Source organism: Bombyx mandarina, chromosome 16, assembly GCF_030267445.1.
Source record: "Bombyx mandarina strain Sakado chromosome 16, ASM3026744v2".
Taxonomy (NCBI): Eukaryota; Metazoa; Arthropoda; class Insecta; order Lepidoptera; family Bombycidae; genus Bombyx; species Bombyx mandarina.
Genome location: NC_143222.1, coordinates 8,063,395 through 8,084,960, shown reverse-complemented (window position 1 = coordinate 8,084,960; position 21,566 = coordinate 8,063,395). Strand labels below are relative to the sequence as shown.

The 21,566-nt window shown below is 38.5% G+C and overlaps 1 protein-coding gene across 1 annotated transcript; it reads right to left on the bottom strand.

The window, feature by feature from the left end:
- Positions 1-210: 210 nt before the first annotated feature.
- Positions 211-16,135, bottom strand: LOC114250368 (luciferin 4-monooxygenase-like). The gene is made up of 12 exons (XM_089733882.1): positions 16,050-16,135; positions 15,598-15,762; positions 11,230-11,437; positions 9,993-10,197; positions 9,707-9,829; positions 8,609-8,783; positions 8,086-8,220; positions 7,146-7,274; positions 6,442-6,525; positions 5,529-5,675; positions 1,107-1,272; positions 211-439 (listed from the first exon to the last, which is right to left on the bottom strand). The coding sequence occupies exons 2-12, from the start codon at positions 15,757-15,759 to the stop codon at positions 306-308; spliced, it is 1,668 nt and encodes a 555-aa protein (XP_089590008.1). The 5' UTR covers positions 15,760-15,762; positions 16,050-16,135; the 3' UTR covers positions 211-305.
- Between the last annotated feature and the right edge of the window lie 5,431 nt (positions 16,136-21,566).

The window sequence follows — 21,566 nt, the reverse complement described above, 5'->3', positions numbered from 1 at the left end:
AAGGATGGGGCAGCCGTTGTACTAAAAAACTGAGACTTAGAACACGTATCTCAAGGTGGTGGCGACATTTACGTTGTTGATGTTTCTGAGCTCCCGTGACCACTTAACTTCAGATGGAGCCTGCTCTCGTCCACCCACGTAAGAAATAAATAAAAAAATATATATATGGATTAATTCGAAAATAGATAGCTGGAAATGACTACGGTGCCTTCAATATTCAAAACACAAAAAAATAAAAACCATATTTAATATTTTTATACATTTATACAGGGGACGTGTATGTATTATATATGTAACATTTTTTCTTATTTTTTTGTGCCTAATGAATTAATAACGAATTCTTTTATTTTTCTTCTGTCGATTTTCAGTTGTGGGTTCATGGGCATTTCCTTTAAGAAAAAAACGCCACCTCTCAATTGTTTTGGATCCGTTAGCGAATCTATAAACACACACAAAATAAAATGCTCAGTAATAAGGTTTTTTTTCGTCGGAAATATAGTACATTGTGCACCAAGGGAGAAATGTTAGACGTTTCCTTCCACGTGTAAAATTGCCACCCGAGACGAACTCATAAAAAAAACAATTTAACTGTTTTTTAATTTTTAAATAAACTACTACTAATTGAATAAGAACTGTCTGATGAACTCATCTATGTTCATACTTCACTATTAAATTTTATTGCATTTTGTTTATTTCACTTTTACACTAAATACAATATTACATTACATACAAATTACCCGAGCACAACAATGGCGGAGAATTTTAGGTGCGTGAGAGCAAACGTAGACACTAATGCGCATGCGCACTTGTCAGTACACAGGGAGAAAAGTTAGACTTTCTTCCATGTACAGCAGGACGAAAACCGAACTTCGGCGTCGGTAGGAGAAAAGAATCATTCTGTCACTATGTGGCGAACGAAAGAGATCCAATGACGAAGTAGGGCATTGGGATATCTATTGGGATTGGGTATAGTGTCATTCCTTGGAGAAAAGGTAATTCTTTTGCATGGTTGCCCACAAATTCGCAAACCTGAGCAACCCCAGCGAATTAATGCTCGTGAAACACCTCTAAGTGCTCTATCGATTTATTAATTTTATAATGCTTACCTCGAACCAAGTCCTTGATTTCCTGTTCGGTGACGCGACGTCCATCTTTAAGTACGACGCAAGCGCACGGCAGCTCCTCGCGCTGGACGTCCGTGACGCTGGTGACTATAACGTCCAACACACCCGGATGCTGGCGAATGACCTTCTCTATTTCATGCGGTGATATCTAATAGGGTAGTTGATAAGTTATTTTTTATTACAAAAAAAAATGCTCGGTTAAAGCTAGCTGTAAATGAATGTCATATAAATATGTATCTATATACCTAGTCAGGTCATAAATTCTGTCACATGTTTAATGTAATATAATGAAACAAGTTTATTCATTATGTAACCATTCATATACCAAAATGAACTTAACAAAACAGATTCTTATGACACTAAAGTTTATTCAAAATGACCTCCGTGATTTTGAATACAGGCCTTCAATCTGCGCGGCCAATCGTCTATCGCAGCACGAACGAGGTCCATGTCAATATCGGCGGCTGCCTTAATCAAGGATGTCTTGAGTGACTCCAAATTGGGATGAGGCTTTGAGCACGCCTTTTCCTCCAAGTGTTGCCATATCTTGTAATCTAACGGATTCAAATCTGGACTGGAGGAGGGCCAGTCTTCGTGCCGGATGAAGTCGATTTCACGCGCCGCCAGCCAGTCTTGTGTGCTCTTCGCTCTATGAGCTGGCGCCGAATCTTGTTGGAATACCCAGTGCCTGTTATTGAACATGGTATGAGAAACAGGTTCCACAAGGTTCGTCAGGACTGTATTTTGATACACAACTGCATTCGTTTTTACACCTTTCTCACAAAAATGTACCTCTGTTAAGCCCCAATAAGAAACACCCAACCATACCATGAGCGAGGATGGAAAATGACCTCGTTGGACACGCGGAATACGGTTGCTCGCTTCTTCACTACTGTGTGCGTACATCTTATCATTTTGTTTGTTGTAGCTCTCATCTACGGTAAAAAAATTTCATCCGAAAAAAGAATTTCCCGATATTTTTTTCCCGCGTACCGCTTCAACAAAGCGCGGCATCTCTTCAGTCTCAGGTCCATTAGACGAGCATTCAAACGATGTCCTGTTTTTCTTCGATATTCCCGAAGCCCTAAGTCTTCATTTAACACCCTTTTCACCGTGGTTCTGCTTAACCCCATCTGAAGGGCCAACAGTTTCTGCTTACGTTTGGGATTTCTTTGAATTCGCGCCTTCACAGCTTTTATCACTGCTGGATTCCTAACAGACCGAGGGCGACCACTTCTTGACCGGTCATCTACACTAGAGTCTTCATTGTATTGTTTGATGGTACGATAAACGAATCTTTTGGTTATATTCAAATTTTTCAGTACCGCAAAATGGGGCGATTAGGGATTGAGAGGCGAATCGGGAAAAAACCGGGAAAATCTTTCGACGCTCAATATTAGTTTTATATTCGTTGCAAAATCTTCAATTTTTTGTAGTTTAATAGTAGAATGTTGAAAGTTTACAAAAAAACTCTGAATATTCATGATAATAGCTGCTAACTTATAAAAAATCACGTTTCAAATTAACTTCCTGTGGTGGTAATTATTTTAGTGCTAGAAACTTTGCTCTCTTTTATTTATTTGATAATAATAGAAGACGACTGTGATTTATACACGTTATTTAGTGTTTGAACCATCATATATATTAAAGGTAAGTCTCAGTTGTTATTGGTTTTAATGTATTTGATAAAATAAAAATACATGTAAAAATCTGTTGTTTTTGGGGATATTGGGGACGTCTTGGGTACAAATAACAACGAAAAAAGGGTCAATTGGGATGAGAATACGTGAAATGGAAACGACCTAAGTATAAATGGGTACAGGTTTGTAGGGTTGTCTATGTAGTTATAACAATATTTTTTAAATTTGTTGGTAAAAATCTGGTTTATTTATGATGTTTTTGTCTAGAACTTTTATTCAAAATTATCAATGTGTTATTTTATTGTTTGGTAAATATTTATATGATCAGTTACGTATTGTTTTCTATTTTTAGATATGCCTCGCGTGTATGTATCAAAGAGTGCAAGCCTTATGATCCCTTAATATTAAAAACAGCAATAGAAGCCTATGAAATTGGGAATAAGTCTTTAGTTGAAATAGCTAAGCAATTTAATATAAGTAAGTCGATTTTGCACAGACATGTAACAAGAACAATGAAATCTCAAGGTGAACAAAAATGTCTAAGTAATACATAATAAAATATTTAATATTTGTTCAGAGTGGGGAAGAGGTGACATCTCCCATGTACTTTTTTCAGCTTTTCAATATTTTTTATGCAACTAAATAAATTAATTAAAACCCTACAACCCTAGCAAATTTCTCATTTCGTCCCAATTAACCGCAATTTCCGGGTAAATAGGGATTACACCTATTTTTGCTTTTTTTTGCTTAAACTGGAATGCTAGTTGCGTAGTTTTAAATTGGACAACTGACATAGCATTATATACATCAACAACTACCTTAAAATTGGTCATAAAGTTGGAATTTGTCCCTAAACGCCCCATTTTACCGGTACGTAAAAAATTTGAATTGGCGCGTAACCGCAACGATGCAACGCAATAACTGCAACACTTTGGACCCTTTTTACGATAATTGTGCGCACGGAGCAGTATGAAATTTCTCATACTTATAAAGAATATAGAGAAGAAGCGCAGAATGCTCATTTTTTTTTAAATTATGCAAAAAAAATACAATAACTAAAAAAAAAACAGTACACATACTACCATGTATTTGACACACACGCATGCATGTTTGTTTACTGTCAAACTTTTCCTATCGTTTATAGTCTGTGGTCAAATTGAGAATTGATTAAATATTGCTTTTTTTTTTTTTTCCTACCTAAGCTGATTGCCTTAGGGGCTATTTCAGCGTAACCGTGGCTAGTAGGTGAGCTCACGGGGCTCAAACCTGATGAGGATGCTAACACGAACCCTAGCAAGAGCCGTGCTTCGCAGAATCTACCATCGGATCGGAAACGCGACCCACTGAGAAGATCCGGCGAGAAACTCAGCGGGCTGTGTCTAAGAGTTAATTTACTCGTCGAGCCCTTCGTCGCAAGCGACGGGTTCGACGAGAACGGTGACCGGTGCTTGAAGTACCTAAAAGCACCGTTAGTGGATCGGGAGGATCCGAGATGACGTGTTTTGGGCGACGTCAACTGCTTTCCATTCTGTCCGCAGGATCGGGAATGTAGTTACCGGCGGCCACGATGAGAGGGTTCTCGTGTTGTGCCGCTTTATCGAAGTGCTAAATATTGCAATGATTCGGTTGGTGATATCGAACATTTCTTATTAAATGTGAGTGCTTTTCGTTTGACAGATTGATTCTTGTCAGTGAAATTAGTGACATAGTGCAAAATCAAGTGACAGTGCAAGATCCCTCCCGCCGCCTGAGTGATATGTTAAAAATAGATCCTATTACGTGCCTCTATATAAATTCATCAAAAATACAGTGGGGAAATTATAATAAACCGAATAAAAATACTTAAGACTTGGCCTAAAGGTCTAGATACCAGGCCATAAACACCCAAAAAAAAATTTTGATTAAATATTGTTTGTCGTTATTAACATTTTTCTGTGATTATAGAATTTAACAATAACTTCAAACTTGTAATTTCAATTAGTTATAGTCGAATTTCGGCTACTGCGGGACAACTAGTATAATTATTAAAATGGCTACATTTTTGAGATACGAGTGCTTCGTAGTTGTGTTGAGAATAAAAAGCTATGTACCATTACCCGCAAAGCTAGTGTTTGTATGGTGCATGAAGTGTTTGTAAGTTCTATGTATGGATTGAATCGGAATGATGATTCAGGAGTCTAGCTATGATTAACGGAAGGCACGTTTGCTTTATAGCAAATATAAGTGGGATAGTGGTACCCCTGTTTGTTTAGTAGTAATAACAATGAAAAAGTGCAAAAACTGTAAATATTGAATTAATACAACTGCTTTTTTGAAATCGGTTTGTGTCTGTGTAGGTATATATATATAACCGGTCACCGTCCTCGTCGAACCCGTCGCTTGCGACGAAGAGCTCGACGAGCGAATTAGCCCGTAGACACAGCCCACTGAGTTTCTCGCCGGATCTTCTCAGTGGGTCGCGTTTCCGATCCGGTGGTAGATTCAACGAAGCACTGCTCTTGGTAGGGCCAGTGTTAGTAACACTCCGGTTTGAGCCCCGTGAGCTTACCTAGACGTTAGGGTGAAGCTGAAATAGCCTCTCAAGGCTATCAGCATAGGTAGGGGAAAACAAAAAAATTTTTTTTTAGAATTACTGATGGCCCGCAAGCCTTTCCAGTTTCACCAGGATAGGTGGGCAATCACATTATCTTATGTTCTATAAAATCCCACGATTACTTTTGTCGAAGTACTGAAGAATCTGCAAAACAATAATTGAATTTCTTACCTGATAATTCTTGTAATGAATCAACAGCTTTAGTCGCTCTACAAAGTAAAAATAAAAGTGCTCATCCCGGTACATAATATCGCCAGTTTTGAACCAGCCATCTTCTGAAAATGCTTCCTTTGTGCTCTTAGGGTCGTTGTAATATTCCTGTAATTTTTTTTTTGAAGGAACAGGATAAAAAGCAAGTAAGTAGGTACGCAATATCTGATTTCTCAAATCATAATAATCTGACTTCCTTTATCCATTAAAATAAAAATGAATGTCTTCGGCGTACTCGTGTTATTACCCCATAGACACAACCCCCTGAGTTTCTCGCCGGATCTTCTCAGTGGGTCGCGATTCCGTTTCGGTAGTATACTCAGTGTAGCACTGCTCTTGCTAGGGCTAATACTAGCAATTCTCTCAGGTTGAGCCCGTGAGCTCACCTACTGGTCCGGTTGAAGTTGGCTACCCACAATTAGGTAGGGAAAAAAGTACTCGTATCAAGCGATGCGACTGTCGGTGTTCAAATCTCGCAGCCAGTTATTAATTATTGTAAGGAACTATATTTTTAATGCACGTTCACGAAAGATCGCCGCGATTTGAGTAATTACGTTACTACCCTACCACCAGGGGGTTTTGTGGGCCGGCATGGGTAGTCGTCACTACTCTGCCTATTTCTGCCGCGAATGAATTGTTGAATGAATTGCTGTGCAGGGTGGGGCAGTCGCTGTACTATAAAACTTAGACTTAGAACTCATATGCCAACGTGGGTAGTGGCACTTATCTTGTTGATGATTTTGGGCTCAGGTGACCACAGAACAACAGGCTGTGAGCTCGGCTACCCAACTAAGCAATAAAAAAATGAAACTCCACGGATTGTTTTGTCTGCCAGGCCTCACTTTTATTTTTTACCTTCAGCATCTCACATTACCTTAAACATGGAGGGTCCCTTCAACCATAATTCACCCTGTACATTGGGCTCTAATATGTCTTTTTGCGTTTCGACGTCAATCAACTGGTAAAAACAAAAATGGCAGTATTAAAATGTGAATAATTTAGGAAATATTAAATACCTCACAGTCAATGTCCAAAATAGATATTAGAACGGGAGTAAGTCGTATTGGTAGCCCGTAAATATTTATGATATTATTCTCAATGTTTCAATTGTTGTACTATAATACATATTATTATAATTATTAAGATTTCGATCTGTGTGCTTAGTGCGAGTTTTTAATCGTTCTCAATATCGTAAAAATTAGCTCAAAGTATGCATTTAGAACAGCGCCCCTAGCGTCAAACGTTCCAACTCCATACAAATTTGAGTTAACTTTTACGCTATCGAGAACTTTAAATGCTCGCACTGAGCACACTAATGTCTCGGGGTGAATGGGAGAGCTCACGTTGCCTAGTGGATTCCAGAAAAAAAAAATTGCTAGCCGGGATTGTAACAAATGGATAACCACAATAAATGCTTAGTAGTTTTTCGTCTTTACATTTGTATCTACTAGTGAATCGGTGTCTACTTTAAATAAATCAAGAAAACCTTCTACATAGATACAACTTATCATGTCTATCGTGTTAATGAATGAGGTAAAATTTCGTTATAAAGTATAAAGTTTTAAGCTAGCAACTTACGCGATAGTTAAATGTTCCAGTGGGTTGTCCAACAGATCCAAGAGGATGCGAACGATTCATAAAGACACGGCCCCCTCCAGCCTCAGTGAGTCCGTACCCAAACGATATTTCTGCGCGTGGCAACGATTTCTGTGAGTGAAAAATAAAACATGAATAGTTGAAATATTTATTTAGATTGCTCTAAACGAAAATCTTCGACACGGTATTTCTCAGGGCAATCTCAGTGTTCTCTAGTTACACCATCGTTCGATATATGTCTGCAGCGAAACATTCAGCTGTGCCAGTTTTTAGACCGTTATATTTATTCTACTATAACTGAGATTAACTTAGAGCTGTTGTCCATACGACCACAGTACTGAGCAGATCGCTGGCCATTGCTCAGTAATGGAAACTTGTCCATAGACACAACCCACTGAGTTTCTCGCCGGATCTTCTCAGTTTCTGGATCTTTCTCAGGATCTTCACCGATTCAGTGGTAGATTCAGCAAAGCCCTGATCTTGCTAAGGTCAGTGTTAGCAATTCTTTCGGGTTGAGCCCGTGAGCTCACCTACCGGTCGGTGAGTGGTTGGAATAGCCCCTTAAGCTCTTCAATTATTAGATCTAAACGTAATTGTTATTTAAAGTTTTTTGTAATTGTTTTATTTTGCACAAGCGTATGGAAAATAGTTTCTTGATGATTCTTGTTAATAGCGAACCTTCGGAAGGTCCCAAACGGTCGAAGACTTGATTCTCTGAAAACGCCTACATGAATAAATATTTTGATTTGATTTGAATTGATTTGGAAGATCGTAGGTTGGTGTCATCTTTGTAGGGGACTTAAGTGCTCATGTAACTTTCAAACGTCAAACGAACCAAGAAACCGTATCTAGAAATATCTACTACCAGGCATAAGGAGTCATTTTATGTTAAAGTTTTAACAAAAATATGTAATTTACTTACCGTTATGTACTCTAAAATGTTTGTTGTTATAGCACAACCACCGAGACGGATATTTTCAAAGCTGTTGAAGTCGCATCTGTCTTTGTTTCCCAAAAGCTTTAACATGAAGGGCGGCGTTGTGCTTAAGAACGATGGCTGTAAATATGAAAATATAAATATCGACCAAACGAAATCCTAATTTTAGGGAGCGGCTTGGTTGTGCCTCTGGTATTGCTGATGTCCATGAACGACTGCGACCACTCAACAACAGATGGATCGTATTCTTGTCAACCTACAACGGTCATACAAAATAATATAATAATAGGGACATTATGGTACTTCAAAGACATAAAAAATAATAACTTTTCAATTTACTTTTTATCGATTTTAATTTTTTTATTTCATTATTAATGAAATGTAAATGTTTATCTACAAATAATAAGAGTTCCGTTATCAGGTCTGTTAATTAACTGTATATAAAATATTTTCAAAAATTAAAAATAAGAAGAAAAACAAAAGTAGAGGTGAGTTATAGACTAAGTACCTTATATGTATTAATAAGGTCGCAAATGTGTTCTTTAGTTGTTGGTTTTGATGATTGAATTCTTTTGTATCTCAGTATCGATGAGGACAAAACATATAAGGTAGTTGAAATCCAATTCAGCGGTGTTACTATTAACAACGACTTTATAGGCGTGGGGAAGCTTTCAAAGTTTCTCCTGGAATAGTATATTAAGTTAATTTACAAAATGCAATCTATGAAATTTCTGGTCCGTAGACGAACTCAAGATTCCCCCGGCATGAACTTCGTAGACATTAAAACGTAATTGCAGTCATAAATGCTAAAAAACGAAGTCGAAATTTCAATCAATAATAATAACAGGAGACACAGAGGCCCCTAATTTGTTTTCGAATCTCAATGTTAGGACACACACACTCACACGCTTTGATAAACAATAGAAAGAGTCAAATATAAACTTTTTTTTTTTTTTTGGTAGTGTGCCGAACCTCCTACGAGGTATGTGAGACTACGATTTGCATGGTGTTGTGAGCAGACCGCGGGCCCAAGGATTTTAGGGACCACCCACTAAACGACTCCCCTGCACTCTTACACCCGACGTCCGATCCCCACCGAGGTCAGAACCCGGGTGTGGTAGAGGAGTTACCGCGATCAACACTACAACCAGATGGCGTGGCTTACCCCAAGGACGCCCAGCCGACGGAGCCTTCGAGGCGAATCGAAGGCTCTGAAATGTCGGCCGTCTCGGTACGGCAGCCCGTCGGGCCGCCCAGACGGTGCTGCTGGTGTCCCGGAATACCCCGCTGGACCAGAACCAGCCTGCCGGGTCGGGACGCGATACACCGTCGACCGGTCGCTCTATTTACTCCACGGCAGCGCGCTAACTGCTGGTAGCGCGCCGCGCGGCCTCCACCTCCTCAGGTCGCCCCTTGACCTTCACAAACTAACACTTTTTAATTACGTCACGATTACTATAATTGCCAACTCCAGCCAGAGCTGCTTTTCAAAAATTATACAGTGAATAAAAAAACAGAAAACTGCTATGTAAATAACTTCTTGTTTTGAAAGTTCTGCTCTTTTAGATACAATTTTTAATAACTTGAACGGTCAAATTATACTTACCAATCAGAAGTAATTGATATGACTAAATTTTTGTGCGTAAGAGCAGCGCCCTTTGGCGCTCCAGTAGTTCCACTTGTTTCAGTTATCAAAGCAACTGTTTCTTCGGGATCAAAATCTGTTGGCCTAAAAATGATGCCAAATTAAGAAAACTCTATGAGTTAGGCGAGCACATATTCTGATTCTTACAAGTTTGAGTGTGTGGTGTATCATTACTATGACTGAAATTGAAGTCGCCCGAGCCTTATGGTCGCAAAAGGCCAGGAACAGAAACATAAAATCGACTTACTTGAAGCTTCCAATCGATGCATCGCTACCAAAACCGGTCATAAATTCAGAAAAAGTCAAAACGTCCTTATGATCATTATCATCGAAGGTAAGTAATTTTATATCATGCTCATAAAACTCCAGTGCATTTTTTACGTTAACAAGATTCCTGTTCTGACAAAATATAGCTTTTGGTTGCTTCGAAGCGAAAATTTGTGCAAGTGCATCTGGAGATAAAAAAAAACATAATTTGAACTTGCCTACATTCAAATTATTCATTCGCTTTAAAACCAAAGTGCGCTTGGTGCGGGCACTGGACTTTCCCATATTCCTCTACGGGGCGGAGACATGGTGCATGAAAAGCCGCGATAGCAAAAAGATCGACGCCTTTGAAATGTGGGTGTGGCGGAGATTGCTACGAATACCGTGGACTGCCATGAGAACTAACGAGTCCATTCTTAGGGAGCTAAACAACCGAAAAAGGCTTTCTTCCGTCTGCCGGGAACGTGTTATCAGCTTCTGCGGACACACCATGCGGTCTCCCAGATATGAATTAGAGAAGCTCATAATTGCGGGTCGCATAGAGGCGAGCGCACCGTGGTCAGAACACCAGCCAGATGGTCGGATCTAAAATTCAACGTTAGCTTCAACTCAAGCTGTTTCTGCAGCTTTGAAGCACAAAGATCACTATTTTTTAAGTCGGTCACTTGTGTTCACGTTTGGCAATCTTTGAGCGTTGTTATATTGTTGGGATATTGTTATGTGAATAAGTTGCTTTTTGTTGCAAATGGGTTTTAAACTACACACATGCTTATGTATATTCAAAACAGATCTTCACAATACTTATGAAATATTCTCCTAATTTATTTATTTTTCGTTACTGCGACCCATTTAGTCGTTCTAGGAAGGATATTCCGAAGCAGAACAGAAGGAAGGATGTATACTTTCTTAATATTTGTAATGGTCAGAATAGTTCATCACCCTTCCAACAGTAAACGTTTATCAGAGTCTCATAGATGCACAGAATTGATCCGATAGATCCTTTTTAAGCCGGAACTAGTTGCTTGCTTGGCTGCGGAATGCAGGATCGTGGAACACAAACGCGCAGGTACTTGACGTAAGTCGAAATGTAATACATAATAAAAAATATTAAAAAATAACGCATCATTACTTTTCGTGCAGTCGGTACACACAAAATCGTGTGCTTTAGTCACAATTTATGTACGTGTACGAAAAATACGTTTATAGTAGGTACTTACTGTCTGTCATGTCCATACTGACATTAAAAATTATAATTCCTAAATACAAGGCAGCGTATAGTGGTATTGTCAAGTCCAAATGATTGTATCCCATAAGGACGATGACGTCACCTTTCTTTAGTCCAAGCTCGGTCAAGGAAACGGCACACTGTATTGACCTTTCCAACACTGATTTGTTTGTTTCGGATTGACCTGTCGCTCCGTCGATCTGAAAATGAATTCATTTTTATGAATCAAGCAGCAAAATCACTGTCTTATAACACGCTTTTGTTAATCTGGCTTGTGTCTGTCTATGTAACAGAACGGGTTTAATGTCATTTCTAATTTGTAACCAACTTCAAGACGTCCGATTAACTTGAGTATTTGTACACGCATGACAAAACAATCATATTATGAATTTGGCTTATAGTCCAGTCATTTTAGGCCAAATTATGTGAATTCCACTTCTTTTTTTTTCTACACCTTATCCCACTAGGTGGGGTCGGCACAGCTAATTTTTCTCTTCCATTCTCTTCTATCAGCCGTAATCTCAACACTCACTCTTGTCTCTCTCATATCGTCATTCACACACTCCATCCATGTCTTCTTCGGTCGACGTCTTCCCCTTGCACTACCATTTCCATACATCTCCTGATTAGGTGAATTCCACTCTCAAAATTAAATAATCTCTGAACCGGACAGTTTTCTTCTTCAAATGCTGAAGTAAAAAATGATAATTCGGATTTTGAAAAATAAAATTATCGATTTTTTAATTGTATTTTAAAACCTTATAATAAATAATATGGACATTTAATGCAAAAACTAATAATTTTTTTGCTATTAATTATAAACAATTAAAAATTGATAGAATCAAAAAAAGAATCATGCGCCATGTTTAGTCACCATACTTGTGACGTCATAATGTTATAGCTACATAATAACAGTACAGCGTTAACGGCTAACACACGATAATATTCAAATTTTATTGCTAAGAAACAAGTTGTTAGTTGGTTACGATTAGCTATGTGTGATAAAGGATTTATTAAGGCATAGTTTGATAATATTAATCAAAATCATCACCAATATTTTCAACAATATTGGCTGATACGGCATCAATGTTTAGGTCTTGAGGATTATCAATTTCCATATTTTCTGACGATTCACATAAAATTTCTTGAATGATGATTTGTTGTCTCCGTCGTTTTTCTGCAGCTGATCTAAGAACCGTTGTAGTGCCTTGTCTTTTACGATTAGGTTGACAGTCAAACTTGTGTGGTACCACATCATTTTAATCTTTGCTTTTACTTGTGGTAGGACCTCTTGTGAGTCCGCACGGGTAGGTACCACCACCCTGCCTATTTCTTCCGTGAAGCAGTAATGCGTTTCGGTTTGAAGGGTGGGGCAGCCGTTGTAACTATACTTGAGACCTTAGAACTTGTATTTCAAGGTGGGTGGCGCATTTTCCTTGTAGATGTCTATGGGCTCCAGTAACCACTTAACACCAGGTGGGCTGTGAGCTTGTCCATAAATCTAAGCAATAAAAAAATATATTATGTGGTGGTCAACTTTCCGAGGTCAACCCCCTATAATGACTGAACTATTAGTAACCGAAACAGGGTCGCCAGGATAAGAAAATACTTTTTAATTCGGCCTTTTTTATTGCTTAGATGAGCGTTAGGTTGTTAGATAGACATCAACAACGTAAAAGCCATCTTGAGACATGAGTTCTAAGTCTCGGTTCTTTAATACTACTGCCGCCCCATCCTTCAAACCGGAACGCATAGCTGCTACGCGGCAAAAATAGGCTCGGCGGTAATAACCACCCGGGCGAGTTCACAAGATGCCCGGTATTTACACAAATTATAATATTTTTGAGTTTATTACACAATGTTATGTTGTCACAGTCGCATCATTGGATATGAGTAGATTATTTTTCCGTAGACTTTCCAAAGAAAGCTTAAAAGATTTCAAATCACAACACCTAAATGCTACAAGGTCTAAAGACCAATCGAGCAAGATTTACGAATACAACCTAAAAACAAATCAGTCGTTTTCTGGTCTACTTACTCTGGCCATAAATACTGTTACAATTAAAAATAAACAAAATATTTTTTTTATAATTATTTTTTTATTTTTAAATTATTATTTATTATAAAAAAAAAGAACACAATTCAAAATATTACATTTGAATTTGGAATCTGTCGTTTTTATATGATTCCTCATTGAGTTTTCTCATTTTGGCGCCAATACATTGTACAATATTTTGCGATATTAAAATGGAGTGGGGTGATAAAGAGAACCGAATCGCTGTGATTACATTACACAAAGTAGGTATGAAGCCAAATGCAATTTTTAAAACTCTCCATACGCTTGGTAAAACACAAAAACAAATCAGTCTAGCTGCTTTCGTTTCTATATTGCTCATCATTCAAACTATTCATAAGAAAAATAATACGATTGTAATTTTTTTTATTGCTTAGATGGATGGACGAGCTCACAGACCACCTGGTGTTAAGTGGTTACTGGAGCCCATAGACACCTCCTCAAGTAAATGCGCCACCCACCTTGAGATATAAGCAGGGCGGTGGTACCTACACGTGCGGACTCACAAGAGGTCCTACCACCAGTAATAATATAATTAAATAAAAATGTGTAGCTTAATTCGACGTTGTACTTTTGGCTCAATGTTTAATAATACATATTTACGTTAACTTTTGTTAAGAATGGACACGACTATCTCAAACTAATTAAGATAAGCAAACTGTCATAATAACGAAACAAACAGACAACATTTCGAATGATAACGCCACTATAAACAACAATACGCTTTACGCAAGAGCAAGATATTTCCTAATAATTGTCCCCTAAATAAGTGAAGGTATAATTAACTATTGCGCACATACTTTTTATATCTTTGAAATACTTAGATTGCCTCCTATTGATATAATGTCTTGCATCGTTAGACCGACGGTCGCCCAATCATCGACAAATCATGGGCTTGCATATCACTTTGTCCTTTCATATTGAATAGTGTAAGAGCTTCCCCATGCGTTGGACTGATCAGGTGAAAGACCTTACTCAAACCCCACTTAACGAGTGTGTGAGCCGTGCCTCGGTTCGCAAACTGCGGAAAACATCTGTCAAGGCTTTAATGAGCAAGAATTCCACGTGACCACGACTGCTCTGCCAAGAGCAACCGATTATGATGATGATGATGAAGAGCTTAGAGATTTTTTAATGAGCTCTGGTTGTCGTAGTTAATGGACAGAAATGTTGCACGCCGACTTGTGTTTGAAGCCTCAATTGCATTATATTATGTACTGTCGTACATTCTTTTTTTTTTAGGGTAGAAACACTTACTAGTGGCCCGAAGGCCTTTCCAGTTTCACCAGGATAGGTGGGCGAGCAAAAGCTCAGCCAGGAGAGATGGGATTTGTTAACAGTCCGATCGACTCCAAATGAGACCTAACAACTCGAGAGCAGCTGCTTCGCGAATGAATCTACGTAATATTCCAAACGGAGCGCATAACTTCCTCGCAACAGAAACAGCGTTTTTTTCCCTTACCTATGCTGATAGCCTTGAGAGGCTATATCAGCTTTACCCTGGCGTGTAGGTGAGCTCACGGACACAAATCGAGAGTGTTACTAATACTGGCCTTAGCAAGAGCAGTGCTTCGCAGAATCTACGATCAGATCGGAAACGCGATCCACTGAGAAACTTAGTGGGCTGTGTCTATGGGCTAATTCGCTCGTCGAGCCCTTCGTCGCAAGCGACGGGTTCGACGAGGACGGTGACCGGTTATATATATATACCTACACAGACACAAACCGATTTCAAAAAAGCAGTTGTATTAATTCAATATTTACAGTTTTTGCACTTTTTCATTGTTATTACTACTAAACAAACAGGGGTACCACTATCCCACTTATATTTGCTACAAAGCAAACGTGCCTTCCGTTAATCATAGCTAGACTCCTGAATCATCATTCCGATTCAATCCATACATAGAACTTACAAACACTTCATGCACCATACAAACACTAGCTTTGCGGGTAATGGTACATAGCTTTTTATTCTCAACACAACTACGAAGCACTCGTATCTCAAAAATGTAGCCATTTTAATAATTATACTAGTTGTCCCGCAGTAGCCGAAATTCGACTATAACTAATTGAAATTACAAGTTTGAAGTTATTGTTAAATTCTATAATCACAGAAAAATGTTAATAACGACAAATAATATTTAATCAATTTTTACTTTTTTTTAATCAAAGTTACTTGCCGAGGAGAAACAGGGAGGATGGTCGCTCATTTCAGCCTACTGTACCAGTAAATACATCTCGTCAACTGGCAGTGTTATCCGTGAAATATAACATAAATTGTTTTACCAGCAAAACGAAATCCGGGTCATCTTTTAAACTCTGCAATAGCAATTTGCCGAAATGATATCGGTCATTCGGGATACCGGTCTGAGCGATGATTCGCGAACACAGATCATTAACGAACCAACTGACGTTGTCCGTAGAATGCATGTACGGAATAAGCCCCATATTCTGAAAGTTTATAACAAATATAAGCATAAACAGTCGGCACGAAAAGCAGATTAAAATACAATTAGTTTTTATAATAAAAATTAACGTAATATGAACAACAATTAATATGAAGAAAAAAATAATGGAAAATTCCGACCTCTAATTTTATCACTCTGTGTTACTATATAATTCACGTCCGTGGCGGACTTTGTAACAATTACTCAATAAACATGTTCTACAAAACGTATCAAACTTAAAAATGATTTTAAAAAAAATATTCCAAATAAAATAGTTCACAGATAACTTACTTCTCTATCACTATCGTTTTATTACTATCGCGCTCAAATCACTTCATCGAAGTGGCTTCAAATTTGTTATTCTAATATCATTCATGTGTTTAGGCATGCGTACGATAAATAGTAATGTTTTACCAGGGCCGTAGTTGCAAAGCGATGACGCATCCAATATATATTAGGTATACAGTATGAAAATTGGTCTTGGGAAAGGGAAAAGTGTTACGTAAAGTCGTTAATGTAAATTCTTCGCTAGGATAATCCAGATTGTCACATTTATACTGTACCCCATTATTATATTCCATTTTGACCTTTTTTTTATTGCCTTTGTAGGCAAACGAGCATACGGCCCACCTGATGGTAAGTGGTTACCGTCGCCCATGGACTTCAGCAATGCCAGGAGCAGAGCCAAGCCGCTACCTACCGTTAAATCTCTTAGTAATAATATAATTAATCTCTTAGTATTTTCATCACAATGAAAGATCTTTGTTCCCGCGTTTTTTTGTTTTCAAATTATTGTTCTGACGCTTACTGAATACTGAATACTTTCTCTGGGTTACTGATGACGATGTTATGTTGTTTTTTTTTGTATTGCTTAGATGGTTGGACGAGCTCACAGCCCACCTGCTGTTAAATGGTTTCTGGAGCCCATAGACACCTCCTCAAGTAAATGCGCCACCCACCTTGAGATATAAGTTCTAAGTTCTCAGTATAGTTGTGGCAAAATTCAAAATCACTGGTGGTAGGACCTCTTGTGAGTCCGCACGGGTAGGTACCACCGCCCTGCCTATTTCTGCCGTGAAGCAGTTAATGCGTTTCGGTTTGAAGGGTGGGGTAGCCGCTGTAACTATACTGAGACCTTAGAACTTATATCTCAAAGATGGGTGGCGCATTTACGTTGTAGATGTCTATGGGCTCCAGTAACCACTTAACACCAGGTGGGCTGTGAGCTCGTCCACCTATCTAAGCAATAAATAAATAAAAAATAATAGCAATGGTATTAAGCGTAGTTTTGGGTTTTTGAACTTTTCAGTACAATATGTTTCTATAAGTCGCGCCAATAAAGAAACGAATCGAAAATGGCCTCTATGTACCTGCACTGACAAATGGTAGGGTCAACAAATGAAAATAAATATAGAAAGAAAAAGTTGTTTATTATAAAAAAATATAAAAAAACAAATGACTTTCCAACTTTACTTTACAACAACTTTATTTTACTTTATGCCGTAGCAGAGGGGGAGGTGTCTCATCTGGGATGCAACTTGCGTAGACTCTTTTGCTGCCAGTCATCTAAGTCGCACAGCTCGAAAATGAAAAAAAACTCGAACTCAACAACAACTCAGAACTGATATTTTTTTGCGTGCAGTACGCGCCGTGTGCGACTAAAGACAGCAATAGTTTAGAGTGAGAGCGCATGATCATCGCGGCCATTTTAAGGCTTCGTCAAACAGAACGCGGAATTAGCGCGCGTCAGAGCGCTAAGCTGACGGCGCGCTATGACGCCGAGATGTGTTGTACTACTATGGTAATATACCGTCAAACAGAGCCCCAGCGCTATAAGTACGCAACGCTCTGTCCTTTGACGTCAGGCGTTGTAATTTTTTACAAAATTTATTTTAGCGTCCGAGTGAATGTGTATTAAAATACTGGATAATGCCCGAAAAATTGATAGAATTAGTTAGAAAATACCCATGCTTATACAATGCCACATCTGAATCACTCGACATCTTAATATTTTTAAATTTTCACATTGCTATCGAAAGGCACCATGATTTGGCGAATGCGTTGCGTCAAGGAGCGTTGGACTCATCTAGTCAATTTGTGTGACATGAAAAGAGCGCGACGTTAAAAAGCAGCGCTAAGTACGCGTTCTGTTTGACGAAGCCTTTAGATTCGTTTCTTTATTTAAATTAATAAAATTTATCAGTTGGATAATCGCTCTAATCCACAAATTATTATATATTTTTTTAGGTTTTCATGAGTAACAAAGATTGTCGGGAAGCTTCCATGACGACCAAAAACTGTAGTGTTCGAATCTGGGAATAAAATAACAACTATCCGATGATTTGCAAGCGAAGTAAATTGTCTCTTAGAACTATGGTGACACTCCACAAAACTTGCATACGCCCCGTCATGGCTTGGGCAAGTACACTTTTCGCTCACGCGGGCCCGCACTAACCTGAAACCCCTTCAAATCATTCAACCCCGTTTTTGCAGGATAGCCCTCGGAGCCCCGTGGTTCGTCAGGAACATCGACCTTCACGACGACTTGGACCTAGAGTCCATCATAAGTATATGCAGTCGACACCAGTGCGCCAATTCGTGAAAGCGGCACGCCACGAGAACTCTCTCATCGTGGCCACCGGTGACTACATTCCCGATCCTGCGGACAGAATGGTAAATAGTCGACATCGCCAAAAACACGTCATTTCGGATCCTCCCGACCCACTAACTGTGCTTTCATGTACCCCAAGCACCGGTTATTGCTGTCGTCGAACTCTTCGCTTGCGACGAAGGGCTCGGCGAGTATACTAACCTACAGACACAGCCCACTGAGTTTCTCGCCGGATCTTCTCAGTGGGTCATGTTTCCGATCTGGTGGTAGAAAAAACCTACACTAACAGACCCGACAGACATTGTTCTTTACACTCGTATTAAATCTGCAGATTTTGAAACTTTTTTGAATAAGTTATAAATAGTACAGCTCGACCAAGCTAAGTTTGCACCTCGCATCGATTACGTCACACTGCCGCTTAGGTACGGTCTGAGAAAAGGATTCGCTATGACTTTAAAAATGTAAACAAATGTTTGTTAGATTTTACTTTCCCTTTTTATTTTAAACCATATGTTATGCATAGGTACATTACAATATAGCGATATCGGGTTTTTGTATTAGGACCACCCGGGCGTTCTTGCACTTTTTAAATTTGTATCCCAATTGCTCAGTAATAATTTTCCTTTATGTTTCTTTTTCAGGATTATGTTTCTCCCTTCACTGTGTATCACCTTTCCTTTCATTTTGTCCTTTCCTTGAAATTCAACGTATAGGGAGACGAAAACTCGTATGACGCGTGTCGGCGACAAAGAAGCTAACCGTACTGACGCGACGCGACAGGGCGATCGCGGGAAGGTGAGCGGGGAAGCGGGCGGACCGCCGTATTCCAGCGAGGTGCAAACATAGCTTGGTCGAGTTTGTAATAATAATCTGGACTGTTTTGATGTATAACAAAAAAAAGTTTTTACAATAATAAATTTAGAATCTCAAGCGTTCTAGAGCCCGCTGGTACATACACAAAAGATCATCAAAATCGATCGAGCCGTTAGGAGGAGTTCACTAACGTATAGAATAATATTTATATTAGGTATATAAATATTATATAAATAGGTATATAAATCATTTATTAGAACATCTTTATAAGTCGAGAGAGTATTGCAAAATATTACTCAAAAAGTAGTTGTTGAAAATATTACGCTTACTAAACGTAGGGTGTATTCTAAGGCACTAAACGTAGGTAGGTAAGTACAAACTTAATACCCATTTCTCCCGCGAAGAAGACTGTTTGCCCCATACCCATCACTATTAATGAGATCTGGTAGTCTTACTGGTGGTAGGACCTTTTGTGAGTCCGCACGGGTAGGTACCACCACCCCGTCTATTTCTGCCGTGAAGCAGTACCTAATGCGTTTCGGCTTGAAGGGCGGGGCAGCCGTTGTAACTGTACGGAGACCTTAGAACTGATATCTCAAGGTGGGTGGCGCATTTACGTTGTAGATGTCTATGGACTCCAGTAACTACTTAACACCAGTTGGTCTGTGAGCTCGTCCACCCAATTAAGCAATAAAAAAAAATTACAGATGGCCTAAAATTCATAGGCGAAAAAGAAATGAAAAAGCACTCTCAGAAAATTTACAAGTCTCTAGCCGAAGTCGTCGAAAAAAAGGAAAAATTGAAGAAAGAAAATATAAAAAAGACGAATCTATTGATGGCTGATATATTTAAAAAGGTATAATTTTTGTAGCTTGAATTTGTCATGATTGATGTTTGTAGTTGTTAAAATTGCACATCGAGGGCACGTAAGCACGCCGTTCATATAATTATAGGTTACTAGCTGTACCCGTCCGCTTCGCTGGTCATTTAAAATTAACATTATTATTTCTCACCCCAACAAAGATTCTCATCATTAACGCCCCCGCAACACCAGGTGGGCTGTGAGCTCGTCCTTAATTATAAAAGCAATAAAAAAAAAAAGAGATCACACCGAAGTCGTTGAAGTATATTAAGAAATATGATTCCGTTAACTGAGTTTCCGCCTTCACCCACATGATCGCATGGGCGTAAACCTCATGCTCAGCAGTGTGAAAGGTAACCGTAATCCTTTAAAAAATACGCTTTTATAGAAAATTTTACTAAAAAATGAAAAAGAAATAATAGCTTTGTAAGATATTATTGAAATAATAATTCTTCTACTCATATCTGTCTGAAAAATATTTATAACTGATAACACCATGCACCCCACGCTTTTTTTACAATAAAATATATTTTACACTATTTTCAATTTAAATTTATTAAAATTTATTTTCTATTTTTTAGTTGAATTTTATATAAAGCGTGTTTTTTAGTTTTTTAAACTTTTATTTATTATATTTATTACATTCCTTTAACATACACCCTACGAATAACATATACCGGATATAAAATGTATTGATTGGAATGTCATTGTAATAGTCACATAAGTTCATTCATACCGCCCCGTATCTGTAACGCGGCCGGGTCACATTGTGATTGTGATTTGATTGATATATGGGAATAAAGTTCAATACACACGATCTGCACAATTCATGCTCTTAGATTTAATCGAAATGCTTAGCTAGAGAAATAAATCAGGTAATGACTGCCCTTCTGTAATGTAAGGGTCGGCGCAACATGTTTTCTCCTTCCATACCTACTCCTCTATCATATACTATTTCTGCGCTCACTCCCCTCTTACACATATCGTCTTTCACGCAATCCATCCATTTCTTCTTAGGCTTACCTCTTCCTCTTCCTCTCCCTTTCCTTTGCAGTGAGTTGTGTTAGAGGTAAAGTTATGATTTGCTTCAAATATGAGTACCTAAATCCGAAACATGACATTGTCATTTTTATTGGGTTTAGTAATTAACGAGTCCTGATAGCACTTGGCTGCGACAACAGCGTAATTACAGCCATTTATTGAAATGACTGGTACGCCCAACTAAGATTCTGGTATTTAATCAAAATCCTTTCAATTACCGATGGTATGTTGTGAGCTCGCACCGAAAATCCTGCCTATTTCTACCGCACAGCAATCATGTGTTCATTTATGAAAGGGCCTAGAATATCCTTTGGGGGCGTTGACGTTGTGTGACAATTTGTATCGGCATTTACACTGTGATGTCCATGAAATCCAACATCAATTTATCACCGGATAAACCCTGAATGCGTCTAAACAGCGAGAACAATAAATTATGATTAGAATGTTATAGTATTTACTGGTGGTAGGACCTTTTGTGAGT

What these genes read in the sequence shown, in the direction of transcription:
- LOC114250368 (XM_089733882.1), bottom strand. Translation starts at nt 15,759, where the DNA reads ATGGGGCTTATTCCGTACATGCATTCTACGGACAACGTCAGTTGGTTC. An exon ending in ATATCAATTACTTCTGATTG is followed by an intron (nt 8,784 to 9,706) that starts GTAAGTATAATT and finishes ATACTATTCCAG; the next exon opens with GAGAAACTTTGAAAGCTTCC. An exon ending in ACCTTATTAATACATATAAG is followed by an intron (nt 8,221 to 8,608) that starts GTACTTAGTCTA and finishes TCATATTTACAG; the next exon opens with CCATCGTTCTTAAGCACAAC.